The sequence below is a fragment of the Lepidochelys kempii genome, chromosome 3, assembly GCF_965140265.1.
Source record: "Lepidochelys kempii isolate rLepKem1 chromosome 3, rLepKem1.hap2, whole genome shotgun sequence".
Taxonomy (NCBI): Eukaryota; Metazoa; Chordata; order Testudines; family Cheloniidae; genus Lepidochelys; species Lepidochelys kempii.
The window spans coordinates 31855781-31871884 of record NC_133258.1 but is presented as its reverse complement, the minus strand read 5'-3'; the positions used below and the strand labels follow the sequence as shown (position 1 = coordinate 31871884).

General features: G+C 38.7%; 1 protein-coding gene across 7 annotated transcripts in view; it reads right to left on the bottom strand.

Annotated features, from left to right (window-relative positions):
* The window catches only part of MBOAT2 (membrane bound glycerophospholipid O-acyltransferase 2), a 217642-nt gene that overhangs the window by 14646 nt on the left and 186892 nt on the right, over window positions 1-16104 (bottom strand). For all 7 annotated transcript variants that reach the window (XR_012157926.1, XM_073336059.1, XM_073336062.1 and 4 more), the window contains 4 exons: window positions 12424-12616; window positions 5216-5319; window positions 4741-4805; window positions 2449-2581 (listed from right to left, as the gene is read on the bottom strand). Coding sequence is in view for 6 of the 7 variants with exons in the window: in XM_073336059.1 (XP_073192160.1) it covers window positions 2449-2581; window positions 4741-4805; window positions 5216-5319; window positions 12424-12616 (495 nt within the window). In the remaining variant the exon portion in view is untranslated. The remainder of the gene's footprint in view (window positions 1-2448; window positions 2582-4740; window positions 4806-5215; window positions 5320-12423; window positions 12617-16104) is intronic.

Genomic DNA, 16104 nt, shown 5'->3' with positions numbered 1-16104 from the left:
TCCTACCCCACTCCTCTCTCACACCTCTTACCCTTGGTTGGAGGCTGAGACAGGAGGCTGCCTCCAAGTGAGTTTCCACCAAAAGAGTTTCCCTTCACAAGGGGTATTACTTATCACCAGAATCCTGCCCCTTTGTGCCACTGAGTACTGCAACAGTGTCACATCATAGTGGATAATCTGGCCGTAGGCATAATGCCCTGTGCACATGACTCAAAAGAACTCCTAAACCCAAATCTTGGGATTATATACACTTCTTCCATGGTCTTCGAAAAGTCATGCCGCTCTGTTTCAGTCAATACTGAAATGAGATTAAGGCTTTCCTATCTCACAGGATTATGAAGATTGTTGAAGATGAAAAAGTGCTATACAATTACTACATATGATTATCATGACTGTCATATCCTGTTCAATGAAATGCCTCAGCATGTTTCCTCCCAACATCACACCTGTCACATAATTGTCCTGGAGTGTGGAGCCTGTGTAGAACAGGAAGATATGGTCCACTTCCTCTCCCACTCTCCAAAGATGCCATGTTTTAATGATGCAATAAAAAATAAGGGCTTTTTTTAAAAAAAAGGTATATATTATACATAAACAATTGTACCTTTAATTTGTATGCACAACTACAACCGCATGTGAAAAATTCAAGTAACCAAGTTACTTATATGGCTCCCATCAACATAATACCTGAGTGCCTCACAATCTTAAGTTTTTATCCTCACAACCCCACTGTGAGGCAGGAAGTACTATTATTCCATTTTACAGAAGGGAATGGAGGCACACAGAGGCTAAGTGACTTGACCAAGGTCACACCGGAAGTTTGTGGTAGAGCAGGGAATTAAACCCAAGTCTCCCCAAATCCTATATTAGCATCCTATCCACTGGGGCATCCTTCTGCTTTAGTTGTTCAAGGAAATGGTCAGTTATGCATCTACGTGGCCATTTGTGCCAATCTGTAGTAAACTGAAGTAAATTAGTACAATTGTATGTGCAGTTTAAAAAAATCAGCCCTGTTAAGATTTATCATCCAAATTCTACAGAATTAGCTGAATAGAAATCTAGGTTATTTACACTTGAAAGGATTAGATTTTAATCAGTAAATGTCATTAATAAGGAATTGAGAGGAAGGTGGTGATCACACAGAATCTGATATTTACTGTCCCTTGTTAAGTCTGTGAAGAACTGACATGATAAAACACCTCAACCTGTTTTGGATAGTCAATCAGTACTACTAAAATACTTGCACACAAATCCAAGTTCTGAAAACTAGAGAGCTAAACATACCCGTGAGAGAGATGAAATATGACAGTGAGGGGTGCTCCACCGGAGAGTGGAGTGTTGCAATTTGTGCCAGGGAACTGTTCATGGGCCTTGCCTGGGGCTCTAATTTTTGTATCAGCCTGGCTGAAAAGTGCGAAGATCCACCCCTCTAGTGGCAGGAAAGGGGAAGGGAATTTATGTCTATATACTGCGGCTCCAGAGGCTGTTGTTAGGAAAGGGGTCACAGCTGTAAAATGGGACAATAATGCTAACCCATGTTTGTAAAATGCTTTGTGATATATGGAGGAAAGTATTACATGTTTTATTAGTAGTAGGAGGAGGAGTCTGATCAACTGAAGCTCCAGCTCCCACTAGCAGTTGGAAGGTGCAAAGAGTCTTCTGTTCCATCTCTCTCTCTCCCCTTCACAGTCTCCCGCCTGCTCTGATGGCAAAGAGGTCTCTGTTACTGTATCCCTCTCTGCTCAGCCTCCATTTTTGGGGTCCTCTTCCTCCTTGATTAACTCTAATACCTACTTTCCCAAGCAGCACTGTGATACTGACCAATTTCTTGACAGGTTTACTCTTTAGTTTTTGGGGTTATTTTTCTGGATCCACAGGGTTCTGAATAGCAGCAGTAAAACTGACCAAAATCTTATTAATGTCACTCTGCTGTTGCTTGGCAGAACTCTCAGCAGCAAATGTACTAGAGATGTTTGTCTGCTGGCTGAGGAGAACACTGCTTTACTTTAATAGCTTTACAAAAGTACCAAACACAAGTTTATTTTAAAATTATTATTAAATTCTACAGAAATTGTTAGCTTAGGCCTACAAACCCTAAGGAAAGATTCCTCCTCCTCACTGGCAAGTCTTTTTACTTTCACTTTAACGATCTCTGTTCATATCACAGTAATATTGTACGAGATAGTCAGTGCAGCTTGAGAACTTCACATGAAAGATGTGCTACAAAAGCACTAACAGCAATGTAGTCCTTCCTCTCTTGTCTTTCCTCCCATCCCTCCCTTCTATTCATCACTCTCACTGCTGTTACATCTAAAATATAGATTATACTTTTTGGGCCCAGATTGTGTCTGAGTTTCCCTTGTGATGCACACACCTGTGAGCACTGTAGTATAGTCACTTTGCTTTTATAAAACTAATTACTCATTAAAATACATGGTTGGTACTTACGGCTCGTGCTGCTAATGTCATTAGTACTCCTGTTAAAAATGTTAAATAATATCCTGGATACACACCATGCCAAATGGCTGAAAGGATGAAGGTCTGGATCGTAGGACTGAAGGAAGCTCGCTCATAGCATACTCTAAGAAGTAAAGTAAACGTATTAAAGGCAAAGGGTATAAGGGAGGGAAGATGATCAACAGTAGTGCCAATAACCATTTTAAAACCTAGCAAGCCATAGATTAAATAGCAGCTGCTATTTGGTTACATGGTTCTATTGAATCTTGGACTTAACCATTAACATATTATGATTTACAGAAAATGCTGAAACTTTACTCTCAGCTTTGATACCAGATCTCCGTGCTACCATGTATGCTCCTTCACAATGGCACGACACTACTCCTCAAAGGCAGAACTCTACTGGCTAGCTACTATAGCTGGATGGGAAATGCATTACCTGTCTGATGAGAATTTTTGAGATTTCAAAAAAAAAATAAATGTTCCCATCCCAAACTGGGATGAAAATGTTCATGTACCAAAAATCTGAACAAATTCTGATTGCATCAATTGAAATGTTTCATTGCAATAATTTCAAAACATTTAGTTTCAATACTGACCTTTTATTTCTTTAAGCCTTTTTTCTTCACTATAAATTAACTTAATTTTGAAATGAAGTCATTATGACCCCAAAACTGGAGCTTTTCCAGAAATAGGAAAACACAGAAATGGGACATCTCAACAATTTCAATTTTTTTTTTCAAAATGGGAAACTTATTAAAACCAACCCTTTGCAGAAAACAGTTTTGGTTTGACAAATTGGCATTTTCTGATTAAAAAAGGTTTTGTTGAAAAATTCCCAACCAGCCCTAGTAGGGAGTACGTCTCTAGACCCTAAGCTATGTGTGCGACTGCACCTTCATGCTGACTTCTCTGACAATAAATTCTACGACGACATGAGTTTTGGCTTGCAAATAGGTGTTTACATTAGCAGACATAATTTGATCTTCCTTGCAATAAAATTTAAATTATTAAAACCATTTCTGCTTTTCAAGGATAGAACAAATGTTTGGGGAGGAAGGTGTACACCCCTACACACACCCCTCTTGTAAGGAGAGAAAATTTGAGGGATACACCTTACTCTCTGGAGGAGGCAGTTGAGGCTGTGTTCCACTATGTGAAGAGCAGGTTTACATTTGCTGGGAGCCCTTTCCCTGTTATGAGCAGTGTTGGACTTGGAGGGAGGAGTCTGATTAGACAGAGCAACTACAAAGCCAAAGAGCTCCTTGTAGCATGTATGCCTTCCCTAATCACTGCACTAGATCTGGTATCACAGCAAGATTGTAATACTTGCATTGAGAATGAGTATCAATCTACTCTACAGGTTTTATTCCATATTTCCACCATACCATTGGAAAGGCACTGCTAATTCAAGAGGCCAATCCAGCAGAATACATATGAATCAACCACAGGTTGCAGAAGACTGTAGTTACTGTCTTTACACAGGTTGTCTATTCAAAGATGCTACTCATCTTTTGAATAGTGCCAAAACTTAGGAAAGACCTCTTCACAACTAGAAGTTACTTCACAGAACAGGAATCTTATATAAATTAGCTTCTCCTGATTACCAACATCCTATTTCCTAGACCTGTGGCTATTAAGCTTCTGCAGTCCGAAGTGTTTAGTAAAGGCATATGTAAGGCTCCAAAATGGGGTCTACCCAGACTGCCAGCTATTAATAAAGTTTTTCTGCTGAGGGGAAAATGGACCTGTCTCAATATAATTGCCAAGAAGGATGGCCGTTTTCTGCCTTCTATTCACCTAGCTGAAATGGGATGTTTCATTTGGCTCTATATTCATTCACCCTCACAACCATTTCAAGGGGAAACAGCGGGGAAGCATTAGCCCATTGGAAACCATCTCTTATTTCTGGCCAAGCCAGGGAACAACGAATCTGCCATTTACATGAGGGAACTGAAGAAAACAATGTGCACACAACATACTCTCCCAACAGCATTCCCATGTGGTTTAGAGCTTGCAGTGTAGTTTCTAGGAAGGGAGAGGGTATAGACAGTTCCCATTCATAATACAGGGAAGATTCTGTGACTGGGTAGTTAAAGAAGCTCATAGGTTCCTCCACAGGCCAGCAGCCAGAGGCAGATAACGCTATAATTAAAGCGTATAATCGATTATGCAGCTGCATTGGTTTAGGATTTCTAATAACAAGTATTCATAGATTATTTTTAAAGATAAGTAATAAAGAAACTTCAAAGCAGAAAAGCTTTCTTTTAAGAAATACAGTACCTTTTAAGCCAAAGAGCTGTTTGAATATTCCAGTTATCAAGAAACATCTTGAAACTTGTTGAAAACTGTAAAACCAAAACATTAATTATTTCTGCAAAACGTAAAGACACTACATTAAAGAGTCATGCTGTATTTCATAATAGTGTGAAACACAAACCAAGTATTCTTTGGGGATGAGCTAAATAAGGACAGCAGGAATTTACTTAACTGCTCTATTATAAGCCTGCTTTTATTCCTTCATTTGTAACTCTACATTTAGAGTACTCATAATTACAAAAAAAATTCCACAAGCTAGTTGGCTTGCAGAAGATATCCAAAATGTATGTGATTTGTCACTCCTTCCCCTAGACACTGATTGTCACCTCTGATTTGTCACACCTTTGCAATCCTGAGAATAGAAAAAGTGTAAGACAATTTAATGCCTTTAAAATTTTCTACATGAGGACAATTTTATTTGAAAAAGCCATAAACAAACCTCTATATGCTGGATTCTCAGATTTGATATTAAATCCCAGCGTGATGCTCCATTTTTGTCATATCCTCTAAAACCAAACCCTGCTGCATTATTAATTGCATCTGCTGCAATGAAACAAGAGAAAACAATTGACGTAAGTAATTATAAATTGCCTACATTATAAATATTGTTCATCCTATGACAAGTACTCTGTACACATGATCTGTTGTATTAATGTACTTTTTGACTGTATTTTTAAATGTTTAGAAGCACCTAGAGTCACTGGATTAGGCCCTTAACTATCAAGAGAAAAGAATAAGACAATTAAGGATGTATGTTTGCAAACCAAGTTATTTTCAATCTTAAAATAATTTTTTATAAAAAAAGAAAAGCAAACAAGAATATAATATACCATCAGTTTCACAATGTAGGCATCTTCTCCTATCAGTCCATTTATTTCTATAGGGTCCTTTCTTTCTACTTGGGAGAGGGTATCTTTGCCTTCCAATATGCCTGTTTGATCAAACTGACAGAGGAACCCATTCAAGCTCACTGTGATGCATGGTATTAACTACCACCCAAAGAGAAGAGAAAAATTGGAATTCGATCAGTTCTATTTTGAATATAAACTGAACTCAATTTAAGATTAGAAAGCACGGGCATATCCACTGGTTGCAGTGGTTTGAGAAAGTGTCCCAGTGTTCAGATGCCTTCCTTCACTTTGTGAGGGATACACAAGCTGAATGTGTAAACATAAAAATAAAAATGTCTCACTCCATGATGTTTCAGATAGCATAGCATACCAAAGTCTGATGCTCTAAATATGTGCCTGTAAAAATCAATGGGGAAAAATGAACTATTGAGAAAGACATGATTTCCAATGTGTACTCAAAATTTCTTCTAATAGTACAAGTCCTGATATCAGGACAGCCCACAGTTCCTTTCTGATGATTCAGGGGCCCCTGAAGAAAAAGTAGGGGAAGCAAAAGTGGCTCTGAAGAGGCAATATAATCCAAGTACTCTAATAGAACTGGCGTGGCTGCGGTGGATTTGAGGATGAGCTCTCGCTGCCTAGAAAATGCTTTATGCAGCAAATGTAATATATAGCCTCTGACAGCTAAATTCTTACCATTTGCCTTGTCATGGTGCAGGTGTTTTTCACTGAAAGTGGGGGCATGAAAGGCAGGCATCTGTTACCTTATAACAAAATTGCTCCAGGCAGATGGGACTCATTTGCTGTGATATGCAGTCCATCTCCAAGAAGAGATGCTGATTTCAAACCAAAAATGTCAGTCCTGAAAGCCAGTTTGTAAACGTTGTGCCTATCACACATGCTCTATGGGCCTTGGTCTTCAGGGAGTATACCAGTATCATGCTAGCAAAACACTTACACCCCTGTAAGTGACTCACAACCGCTTTGCCTGATGCCTGTGGAAAATGGGGAAAGGCTACCACATTCTGGGCACATGTGGCTAAAGAAGTGAGACTATAGTGAGACTATGTTTGGCTTCCCTGAATACAGGAACAGTGCCTGGGAAATCAAGAGAAATAACTGAGATGTTGAAAAGAAGGAGAGTGCATATTGCCTGTATACAAGAGAAAAAATGAAAGGGATTAATATCCATGACCATCAGGGGAGGGCTACAAGATAATGTATCACTGTTCAGCAGCAAGGAGAAATGGAGTAGTAATAATCACAGCAGAAATATTACAGGATAAGGTATGGACATCCAAAGGAAGAGTGACCAGCTGATGGAATTTAGAATAGCACTGAGTAGAGAATATTTAATGTTGTATGTGAATATATGTGCAGGATGGTTGTATGATTGAGGAGAAGGAGGAATTCCACATAGTGCTGGACCAAGTGATAGGTGAAATACCACAAGCTGAGTGCTTGATCATGGGAGCAGATCACAACAGACGTGTGGGAGAACACAGGGATAGGTACAATAATTGTCACAGTTTGTAACCAGAAATGAAACTGGTGAGGGTAACTTAGAGTTAACCAGAGCCCATGGCCTGATTGATACCAATATATACTTTGTAAAAAGGAGAAGCACTTAATTATGTACAAGAGTGGTGCCACCAGCCCCAGATTGATTGCTTCCTGACAAGAGGAAGTGACAGAAAAACATGAGACTGTAAAGTGATCCTGGGAGAACAGATTGAGGGCAACATAGATTGCTTGTCATGAACTTCTGATTGAAAAGGCCAGTGGGGGACAAAAGACAAGTTGTGAAACAAAGGATAAAGCAGTGGAGGCTCACAGATAGGGAAGTTTTAGTCTGAGATTAAGGATGAGATCCTTGGAGGTTGGACAATGACCAAATCGACCACACTGATACCAGTGAAGTTTGGGAGAAAATATCAAAACATATTATAGAAAATGTGCAAATGTGTGGTCAAATGAAAAGAGGGAAATGTCATGGCAATGAGACATGGTGATGATCCAACAATGTGCCAAAGGCAGTGAGAAAGAAAGGTTTAAGCAACGGCAGAAAGTAAAAGTGGTAGAAAGTTATAAGGAATGCAAGCTTGTAAAGATAACAACACAAAGAGCAGTTGCAGAAACTAAGGGTCGGATATTTAAAGACTTGTAAGCAGTACTACTGATGAAGGAAGGGGGAAAAGGAATGTATAAATTAGCCAAGAATAGGCATAGAAGCACAGAACTTGGGAACTGTAAAGTGTGTCAAAGATGAAAATGGAAGAGTACTGGTGGAAGACAGTGATATCACTAGGAGGTGGCAGCTGTTTTATGAGAAGCTTCTCAGTGAAGACAATGTGAAGAAACCACTGAAGGAAGTATGTGCAAGAAACAACCTCACAAGACCTTTTGTCATGGTGGAGGCTCAGATAGGGTTCAAGGTTACAAAACCAGTAAGGCAGTGGGATCGGCCAACATACCAATTGAGGGAATGGTGACAGTGATGAACTTTTTCAACTTATTTTTCTGCACTGGAAAAAGGCCAATATTGTTTCCTATCTTTAAGTGTAAAGGAGATGTGCAAGAAAGTAGCACTTAGCAACCCATCAAATTAATGAGTCACACTTTGAAATGGCTGGTAAGAATTATCGAGAAAAGACTTCGGGAGGAGCTGGAACATCAAATAAGCAACAACCAATTCAGGTTTATGCAAGGAAGGTCAACACAGGACACAGTGTTTTCAGCCCAAATATTACAGAAGTACAGAGAGAAATGCAAGGGATTGCACTTAGTGTTTGTGGATTCAGAAAAGGCTTATGACAGAGTTCCTAGAGAACTGTTATGGTGATGCCTGTGGTCATGCAATCTGCAAGAAACATATGTTAAAACTATCATGGATATGTATGAGAGTAGCACAACCGTAGTGAGTAGCAGCAGTGGCTACAGTGAATCATTCACTGTGGGGATATGTCTACATCAAGGATCAGCCGTAAGCCCATTCCTAGTTCCGATTATAATAGACTAGGAGAGAGGCTCCATGGAGCATGGTTTTTGCTGACATGTTGTGCGATGAAGATTAATACAAACTGGAAAGGGACCTAGAACAATGGAGGGCTACAATAGAAGAAAATGGCTTACAAAAGACAGACTACATATAAAGTTTAATTGAGAGGAACAATGAGAAATCAATAAAGTTAGATGGTATAAAGTTAAACTCTGAACCTCAGTTCAGTGTTGAGCCATAATGAGAATGTGGATGCAGATGTTAGAAGCTGCATGCAGAGTGGGTGGTGTAAATGTAGGGAGTTGATGGGGATTATATGTGCTAAGTACACTAAAGAGCAAAGTGTAGAAGATCATGATTAGGCCAGCCATGATACATAGGTTGGAACACTGGTCAATGAGGAAGAGAGAAGAACACTACTTCATACTGCCAAAACAAGAATGCTCAATTGGACACTGAGTAAGACAACAGCTGCTAAGCTATGCAATTAAATGGTATGAGCTATGATACAGGCAGCCTCCATTATGGAAAAGCTGAGGGAGTACAGGCTGAGATGGCCGGGTCACATGATCTGGCAAGATGTGAGATACATTGGCCAGAGAGTACAAGAACTAGCAATCAAGAGCCGAAGACCTAAATGCTGAAAGAAGACACGAAGGAGGTTGGCGTCATCTTGGATGGCACATTTGACAAGAATGCTTAGAGATGAAGAACAAGAACCGCCGACCCGATTGACAGGACAAGGTAAAGGAAAAGAAGATTAGTTACAGCGGAATAACCTTCCTTTCTTCTTTGAAAAATTGCCTTTAACTTGTGTTAGTTCAGTAGGAGTCTAGAATAAAACAAATATTATACCAATAAAAACAATATATTTAAGTTGCAATAGGAAATACAAATGTAGAAGACAGAACAATGGATGTATACTGCTGGGCTAAAGTAAGTGTACTTTACATGATAGTGGAATATGCCTGAAATCCTTAACCTTTTTATTCCCCTTTTCCTAACAGCTGCTCTAAGGCAACTTAACTTCCTTTGCTCACTAATCCATACCCATGGTGTCAGGCAAGTCTGTGGGATAAATTTTTTTCCTTTTTTCTCAGAGGCCACATATTAAAAGTTTCCCTTTTTATATCTATTGCCATCATTTGCACAACACATTTCCTCCACCAGGGAGAGGCTAATTTTCCTCCCTTGGTATCCTACTATTAATTGAATCGTTAGACTGACCTCACACTTGGTAAGGCAACTTCCATCTTTTCATGTATTTATACCTGCTCCTATATTTTCCACTTCATGCATCTGATGAAGTGGGTTCTAGCGCATGAAAGCTTATGCCCAAATAAATTTGTTAGTCTCTAAGGTGCCACAAGGAATCCTCATTGTTTTTACATTTCACTCAGTTATTCAGCTGTCAAGGAAGTCTGACACCGCTTATCTAAAAGATTTTTCTGACCTCTACTGGCCCACAAGACAAAATTTATGATATTTTAAAAATAACCTAATTTCTCATTCTATTGCACCACCAATGAACATTTATTAATTCTTTTTTGTAAATAAGGAGAACACCTGCTACTCTATTTGAGGCCATGCATAAGAAATATCAGCTTGCCACACTTTTTTAGGGTCAAGTTAGAAATACCAGAAAGTAACACCAATTCCATAACAACTTCCTAACTAAAGGAGGAAACAGTGCTGATAGCATATACATCAGGATTCATTTTAACATATTTGTAAAAGAGCTTTAGCATTTGGAAGGAATAAAAATAGATTAAAAACCCCAAAGCATTGCATTCAGCAAAACACCCGTGTCATCATGCATTCTGCTCAGGCCCTTAGAGCAGTTACAATAAAGCAGCAGCAAAAGAGGGCAAGAACTAAATGAAGCACTGATCCAATAAAGTTTATGGCCTTCCATATTTTATCAAAGCCATGCTGGTTCAACTCTGCTAGCAAAAGTAGTACAGACAGAACCCTCTCTGAGGAGATACTCCAACAGTGCGAGTTTAGGCACTTTTCAGCTGGCTTCCATCCTTGACAGATGATAATACTGGTGTTTTTAGGCACAATATTCCGAAGTATGTCATTCTTCAACAAAACCTAGAATTATTCTGTACCCAGACAGGCTGAAAATACTTCATTCACTGAACAGGAATTAAACTAGCAGCTGAAAGTGAGTCATGCTATTCTACAAAACTCTTTACTGCATTGGTTTCCCTTCAGTTTTCATGCAGAGTTATGCAACAAATATATAACAAACAAAATATATAATATATAATCAAAAATATAATAAACATTTCCATGGCACAAACTTCTGGAAGTTGAATATTTTTTCCCTATATGACTTGGAAAGGAAAAATATTGTTTAAAATACAACATCCATTTAGTGCCTCAAACAAGGGCAATATATATGTATTCTGCTTTTAGCAGGTCATTAAAGTTTTTACTAAAAAACAAGGTGAAACGTTTACCATCAATATAGGAAACAACTGCTGTCAAGGTTCCTTCCCCACTCTGAACTCTAGGGTACAGATGTGGGGACCTGCATGAAAGACCCCCTCAACTTATTCCTACCAGCTTAGGTTAAAAACTTCCCCAAGGTACAAACTTTGCCTTATCCTTGAACCGTATGCTGCCACCACCAAGTGTGTTAAAGAACAGGGAAAGAGACCATTTGGAGATGTCTTTGCCCCCAAGCTCTACACCCCCTTTCCAGGGGAAGGCTTGATAAAAATCCTCACCAATTTGCATAGGTGAACACAGACCCAAACCCTTGGATCTTAAGAACAATGAAAAATCAATCAGCTTCTTAAAAGAAGAATTTTAATTAAAGAAAAAGTAAAAGAATCACCTCTGTAAAATCAGAATGGTAAATACCTTACAGGATAATCAGATTCAAAACATAGAGAATCCCTCTTGGCAAAACCTTAAGTTACAAAAAGACACAAAAACAGGCATATACATTCCATCCAGCACAGCTATTTTACCAGCCATTAAACAAAAGGAAATCTAACGCATTCCTAGCTAGATTACTTACTAACAGAAGTTCTGAGACTGCCTTCCTGATCTGTTCCCAGCAAAAGCATCACACTGACAGACAAACCCTTTGTTTTCACCCCTCCAGCTTTGAAAGTATCTTGTCTCCTCATTGGTCATTTTGGTCAGGTGCCAGCGAGGTTATCTTAGCTTCTTAACCCTTTGCAGGTGAAAGGGTTTTGCTCTGGCCAGGAGGGATTTTATAGCACTGTATACAGAAAGGAGGTTACCCTTCCCTTTATATTTATGACAACTGCACTTTACGTTGCAGTTATTGCTGATCATATTCCTATACACTACAATATATCCATGTTGAGTTATGCAGCTTGTTCTTGCAGCTGGGCTACTCTAAATAGAATTTTTTTTAACTGACTGCAAGGAAGAGGTTTATAAATGGATATAAATGGGTGTGAAAAGTAAAGTATAGAAGTCTTAAATTAAAATGCACTATGTAATTAAACTAGTTTTAAGGCAATTTTAAAGGGATAAAAATACCATTTCTCTTTAAAAGATATCAAATACATGTTTTATTGAGGTATCTATTCATCAGGCCCTGGAATCTAGTTTGCAAAATACACTTCTATCCTTAAGTTTATGTTAATGGGCAACTATAAAATAAACCCATTCATTCATTGTCCCTTGCCTAAAGTCTCAGTTCTAAAATTACTTATAAGACCCCAAGAGGGCACTCTCTCTTTTAAATTCATATCCAACATACAGTACTTTTAACTGTAAAGAAAAGTACACACATTTTTAGTTGCTTACCTAAAGTCCATGCAAAATAGTATTTGGGTCTGGCAGCCATTAGAGACACATACAGGTAGATAATCCTCATAGGCAAAGATACTGTAGCTCTGAAGTTATCATCAATGTTGTATTCCACAGGTAAAGTTTTTGTGACAGTCATATGAAATAATAAGGAGAGCCCACAGATTAAAAGTTTCTGTGTCACAGCTATCTGAAAAGTGCAATGGAGGAGAGTTTGTGAGTTTCATCTTTTTTTATTAAGCTTCCTGAAACAAAATTCATGATCTTCCCTAAATAGGTGTACAAATGTATGTCACTTCCCAATAAACACATGCTATGACATTTAAATTTTTAAAGACTTTTACAAGCTAAAAGGATAAGAGGAAAAGGAAATATTCCTGCCTGGATTATGCAATGACCATGCCATCTTAAAGTAAGAATTGTTAAATCAAAGTCTGACAGCAATTAAGAACCTTGAAAAATCCCTTGAATAAATGGAAACACTGTTCATACTGCTTTTCATAATGGTATCAAGAATTATCTACACAGATAAAAAATTAAGATGTCGTCATCAAGATAATCAATATACTATAGGTCATTTGAGGTTAGTGCATCTTCTTCACAGAACCCACAGACAGACAAGGGCAAAGAGTCCCCTTCTCCACTTTTAATGACATACCACTCAAACATCAGTTGGAGTTTATTCAAACCTATAAGTACTAGTATCTCCTTGTTTTCAGTTCCTTTTCAGTAATTCTTAGAAAGAAGATGTAAAATGTTGTCTAAGTCAATATATTAAGTACCTCTGCTGAGGATGTTTCACAGTATTATATACAAGATTTGAAATGTTGAAATTATAACAATTTCTAAATGTATATAACTGGGATTTACAATGGAATCCTTCCCTCCGGTTTTATGAGGCCTTGTTTTCCAGCTAGAATGACCAAGGCAGAAGGTGGTCAAGTAACTCACCCAAGGACATACAGATTTTGACCCAGTATCCCTCGAAGCCCAGTCCTTTTGCTCTTGCTATTTTTTTAAAAAGTAGATCGGGTTCCATTATAAAATGCACATAAGTATAGGTGCTGAAACTAGGGCTGCTGGGGGTGCAGCAGCACCCCCTGACTTGAAGTGATCTCTATCATATACAGGGTTTACAGTTGGGTTCAGTGACTTTCAGCACCCGTGTACATAATGAGTAACATACAACATTTGCTGTTTTAAATACATAGTCTGCTCTATTTTCCAAGGACAAAAGGTCCCATATGATGTGTAAGTTGCTGAAGTATCTTTCAGATACTAAAGAAGCACCTGAAGTGTCCATGCACAAGTTAATCATTGATAGAGCTGCAGTCATTTAGGCTCTACTTGTATTCAAAATTCTCCGTTTCTCTCAATAGTATAATTGAGACTAAAATACAGATATATTTACCGTTATAATTCTATTAATATTAAACTTGCCAGGAAAATAATTCAATGTGGCCTGATTTGGGCAAAAAAAGTGTTAGAACAGGTAAGAGGTAGCTAGTTCCTTGTTCTCTCCACCATACTTCCAATATTTTCCAGTACTTTCAGAGACAATGTCCTGTTTCAAATATTGTGTAATTATACATATAAAGATCTAAGATAACAAGGTAACTTCACCACCACCATGAATGAAAATACTTCAGAAAATACTGTAATGAAATGATTAATATTGTTTTCCCAACTTAGATAATACTGTCTCTCCTTCTTCCCATTCAACCATGCTGTTCTCTCCTGTGCCCTCTGTTCAAGTTGTTGTGTACCTTCTTGTGTGATGTGCAGAGTGAAAGATCGCTATAATCCTGATATTTCACACGTCAACAGGCAGCACTTCAGAGATCAAGATTTTAGCAAGCTTTATTTCGCTGGCCTAATTAAAGTGTATTAAGAGGCCTGATGAAGAATTCATCACATCCAATAATCCACAAGTAATGCTGCTTCCAGGAGATGGAACGAACTAGTGCAATGGAGAATATAATGGAAACTATTGATAACACCCAACAATGTTCGAAAGACAAAAAAATCTTATTAGATACAATTTGTAGACCTTTACCTTTACAAGAAATTAATCTCACTGTTAAAAATCTATGCCTTATTTCCAAACTTAATTAATCTCACTGTTAAAAATCTATGTCTTATTTCCAAACTGAATTTAGTTAACTTCTACTTCCAGCCATTGGATCGTAATTAACCACTGGAACAACTGATTACGGGTCCTGGTGGATTCATCATCACCACTGGCAATTTTTAAAATCAAGAGTGGATTTTTTTCTTTTTTAAAGATATGCTCTAGGAATTATTTTGGGGAAGTTCTATGGCCTGTGTTATAAAGGAGGTCATATTAAATGATCACAATTGTCCCTTCTGGCCGTAAAATCTATGAATTTATGAAAAACAATGTTTTCTGTGTCAGGAATAACATGGAGTTTCCCTTGTTCAGCATGAGTCCCAGACGACTGAAGAGACAAACTATAAACTGGACGTGTCAGAGAACCCGATGCTCAGATCTGCCTCCCACTAACCAACCATCTACGGAAGGGAAGATGTGAATCCTTCACATCCTCAGGTAGGCCACCATTATTGCTGCCATGCACTTGGTGAATACTCATGGGGATGACAACAGGTACAAGGAAGCACTGTACATTGATAATGTTGGGCTGCCGCTATGAATCTCAGAAACTTCTTGTGACTTGGCAATACTGCCACATGGAAGTAGCTGTCCTAGAGATCAAGGGCAGCACAACAATTGTAATCTAGTGAGGGAAGGATGGATGCTAGGAAAAGTATATGAAATCTTATATATTTGAGATACTTGTAGAGATTTTGAAGATGGAATATGAGTCTCAGACCCGCCTTGGACCTGGTGATCAAAGTACTGTGAATAAAACCCCTTTCCTGATGTTGAAGGGGGACTTCTTCTATGTTCCCTTGTGGGAACAGAGTCTGAACTTCTTGAAGGAGCATTGCCTTGTAAGATGGATCCCTGAAAAGGAATGGGGTAGGTGGTGAAGAAGAAGAAGTGGATGGAGAGGAATTGGATAGAATAGCCCATTCTCACAGTGCTCAGGACCCATTTGGCCATCATTATGGCTTCCTAAGCACTCAGGAAGTGGGACAATCTCTGCCAAAATGGGGAAGAAATAGCAGAATGATCACCGGTGACTGTATCACTGTCCTCGAGGAGGAAGCCAAATGTGCTGCTTCTGCACCGCTGAGTGAAGACAGGCTGGCTGATTTTAGTTGGAGTTGGAGGAATCCTTCTCTGTGATTTCTGCTTCCTCCTCAAAGTCTTGTTGCCTTTGTGGATATCCAGGTTGTCTACAATATTGCTGGGAGCACTGTTGCAGAGCCCTATACTGACACCTTTGGGGGCTGAAAAATATGCCCCCAACAAATGGAGCCTTTAAATGAATGCAAAGTCTCATCAGTTTTGTACGAAAACAAAAACTGTCCATCAAAAGGGAGATCATCTAAGACTTGCTGGCTGTCAAAGGTTATATCAGAGTTCTGTAACCAGGAAGCACTCCTCATTGTTATTGCAGAGGCTATCACCCAAGAAGTATCTGCCACTTCAAGCGCACACTGGAGTGGCCACCAAGTGGTCGTCTACCAGGAAGAAGTCCTAAATTCTTCCCAAGCATCTTCCAGCAGCTTGTCAGTAAATTCAGATATACA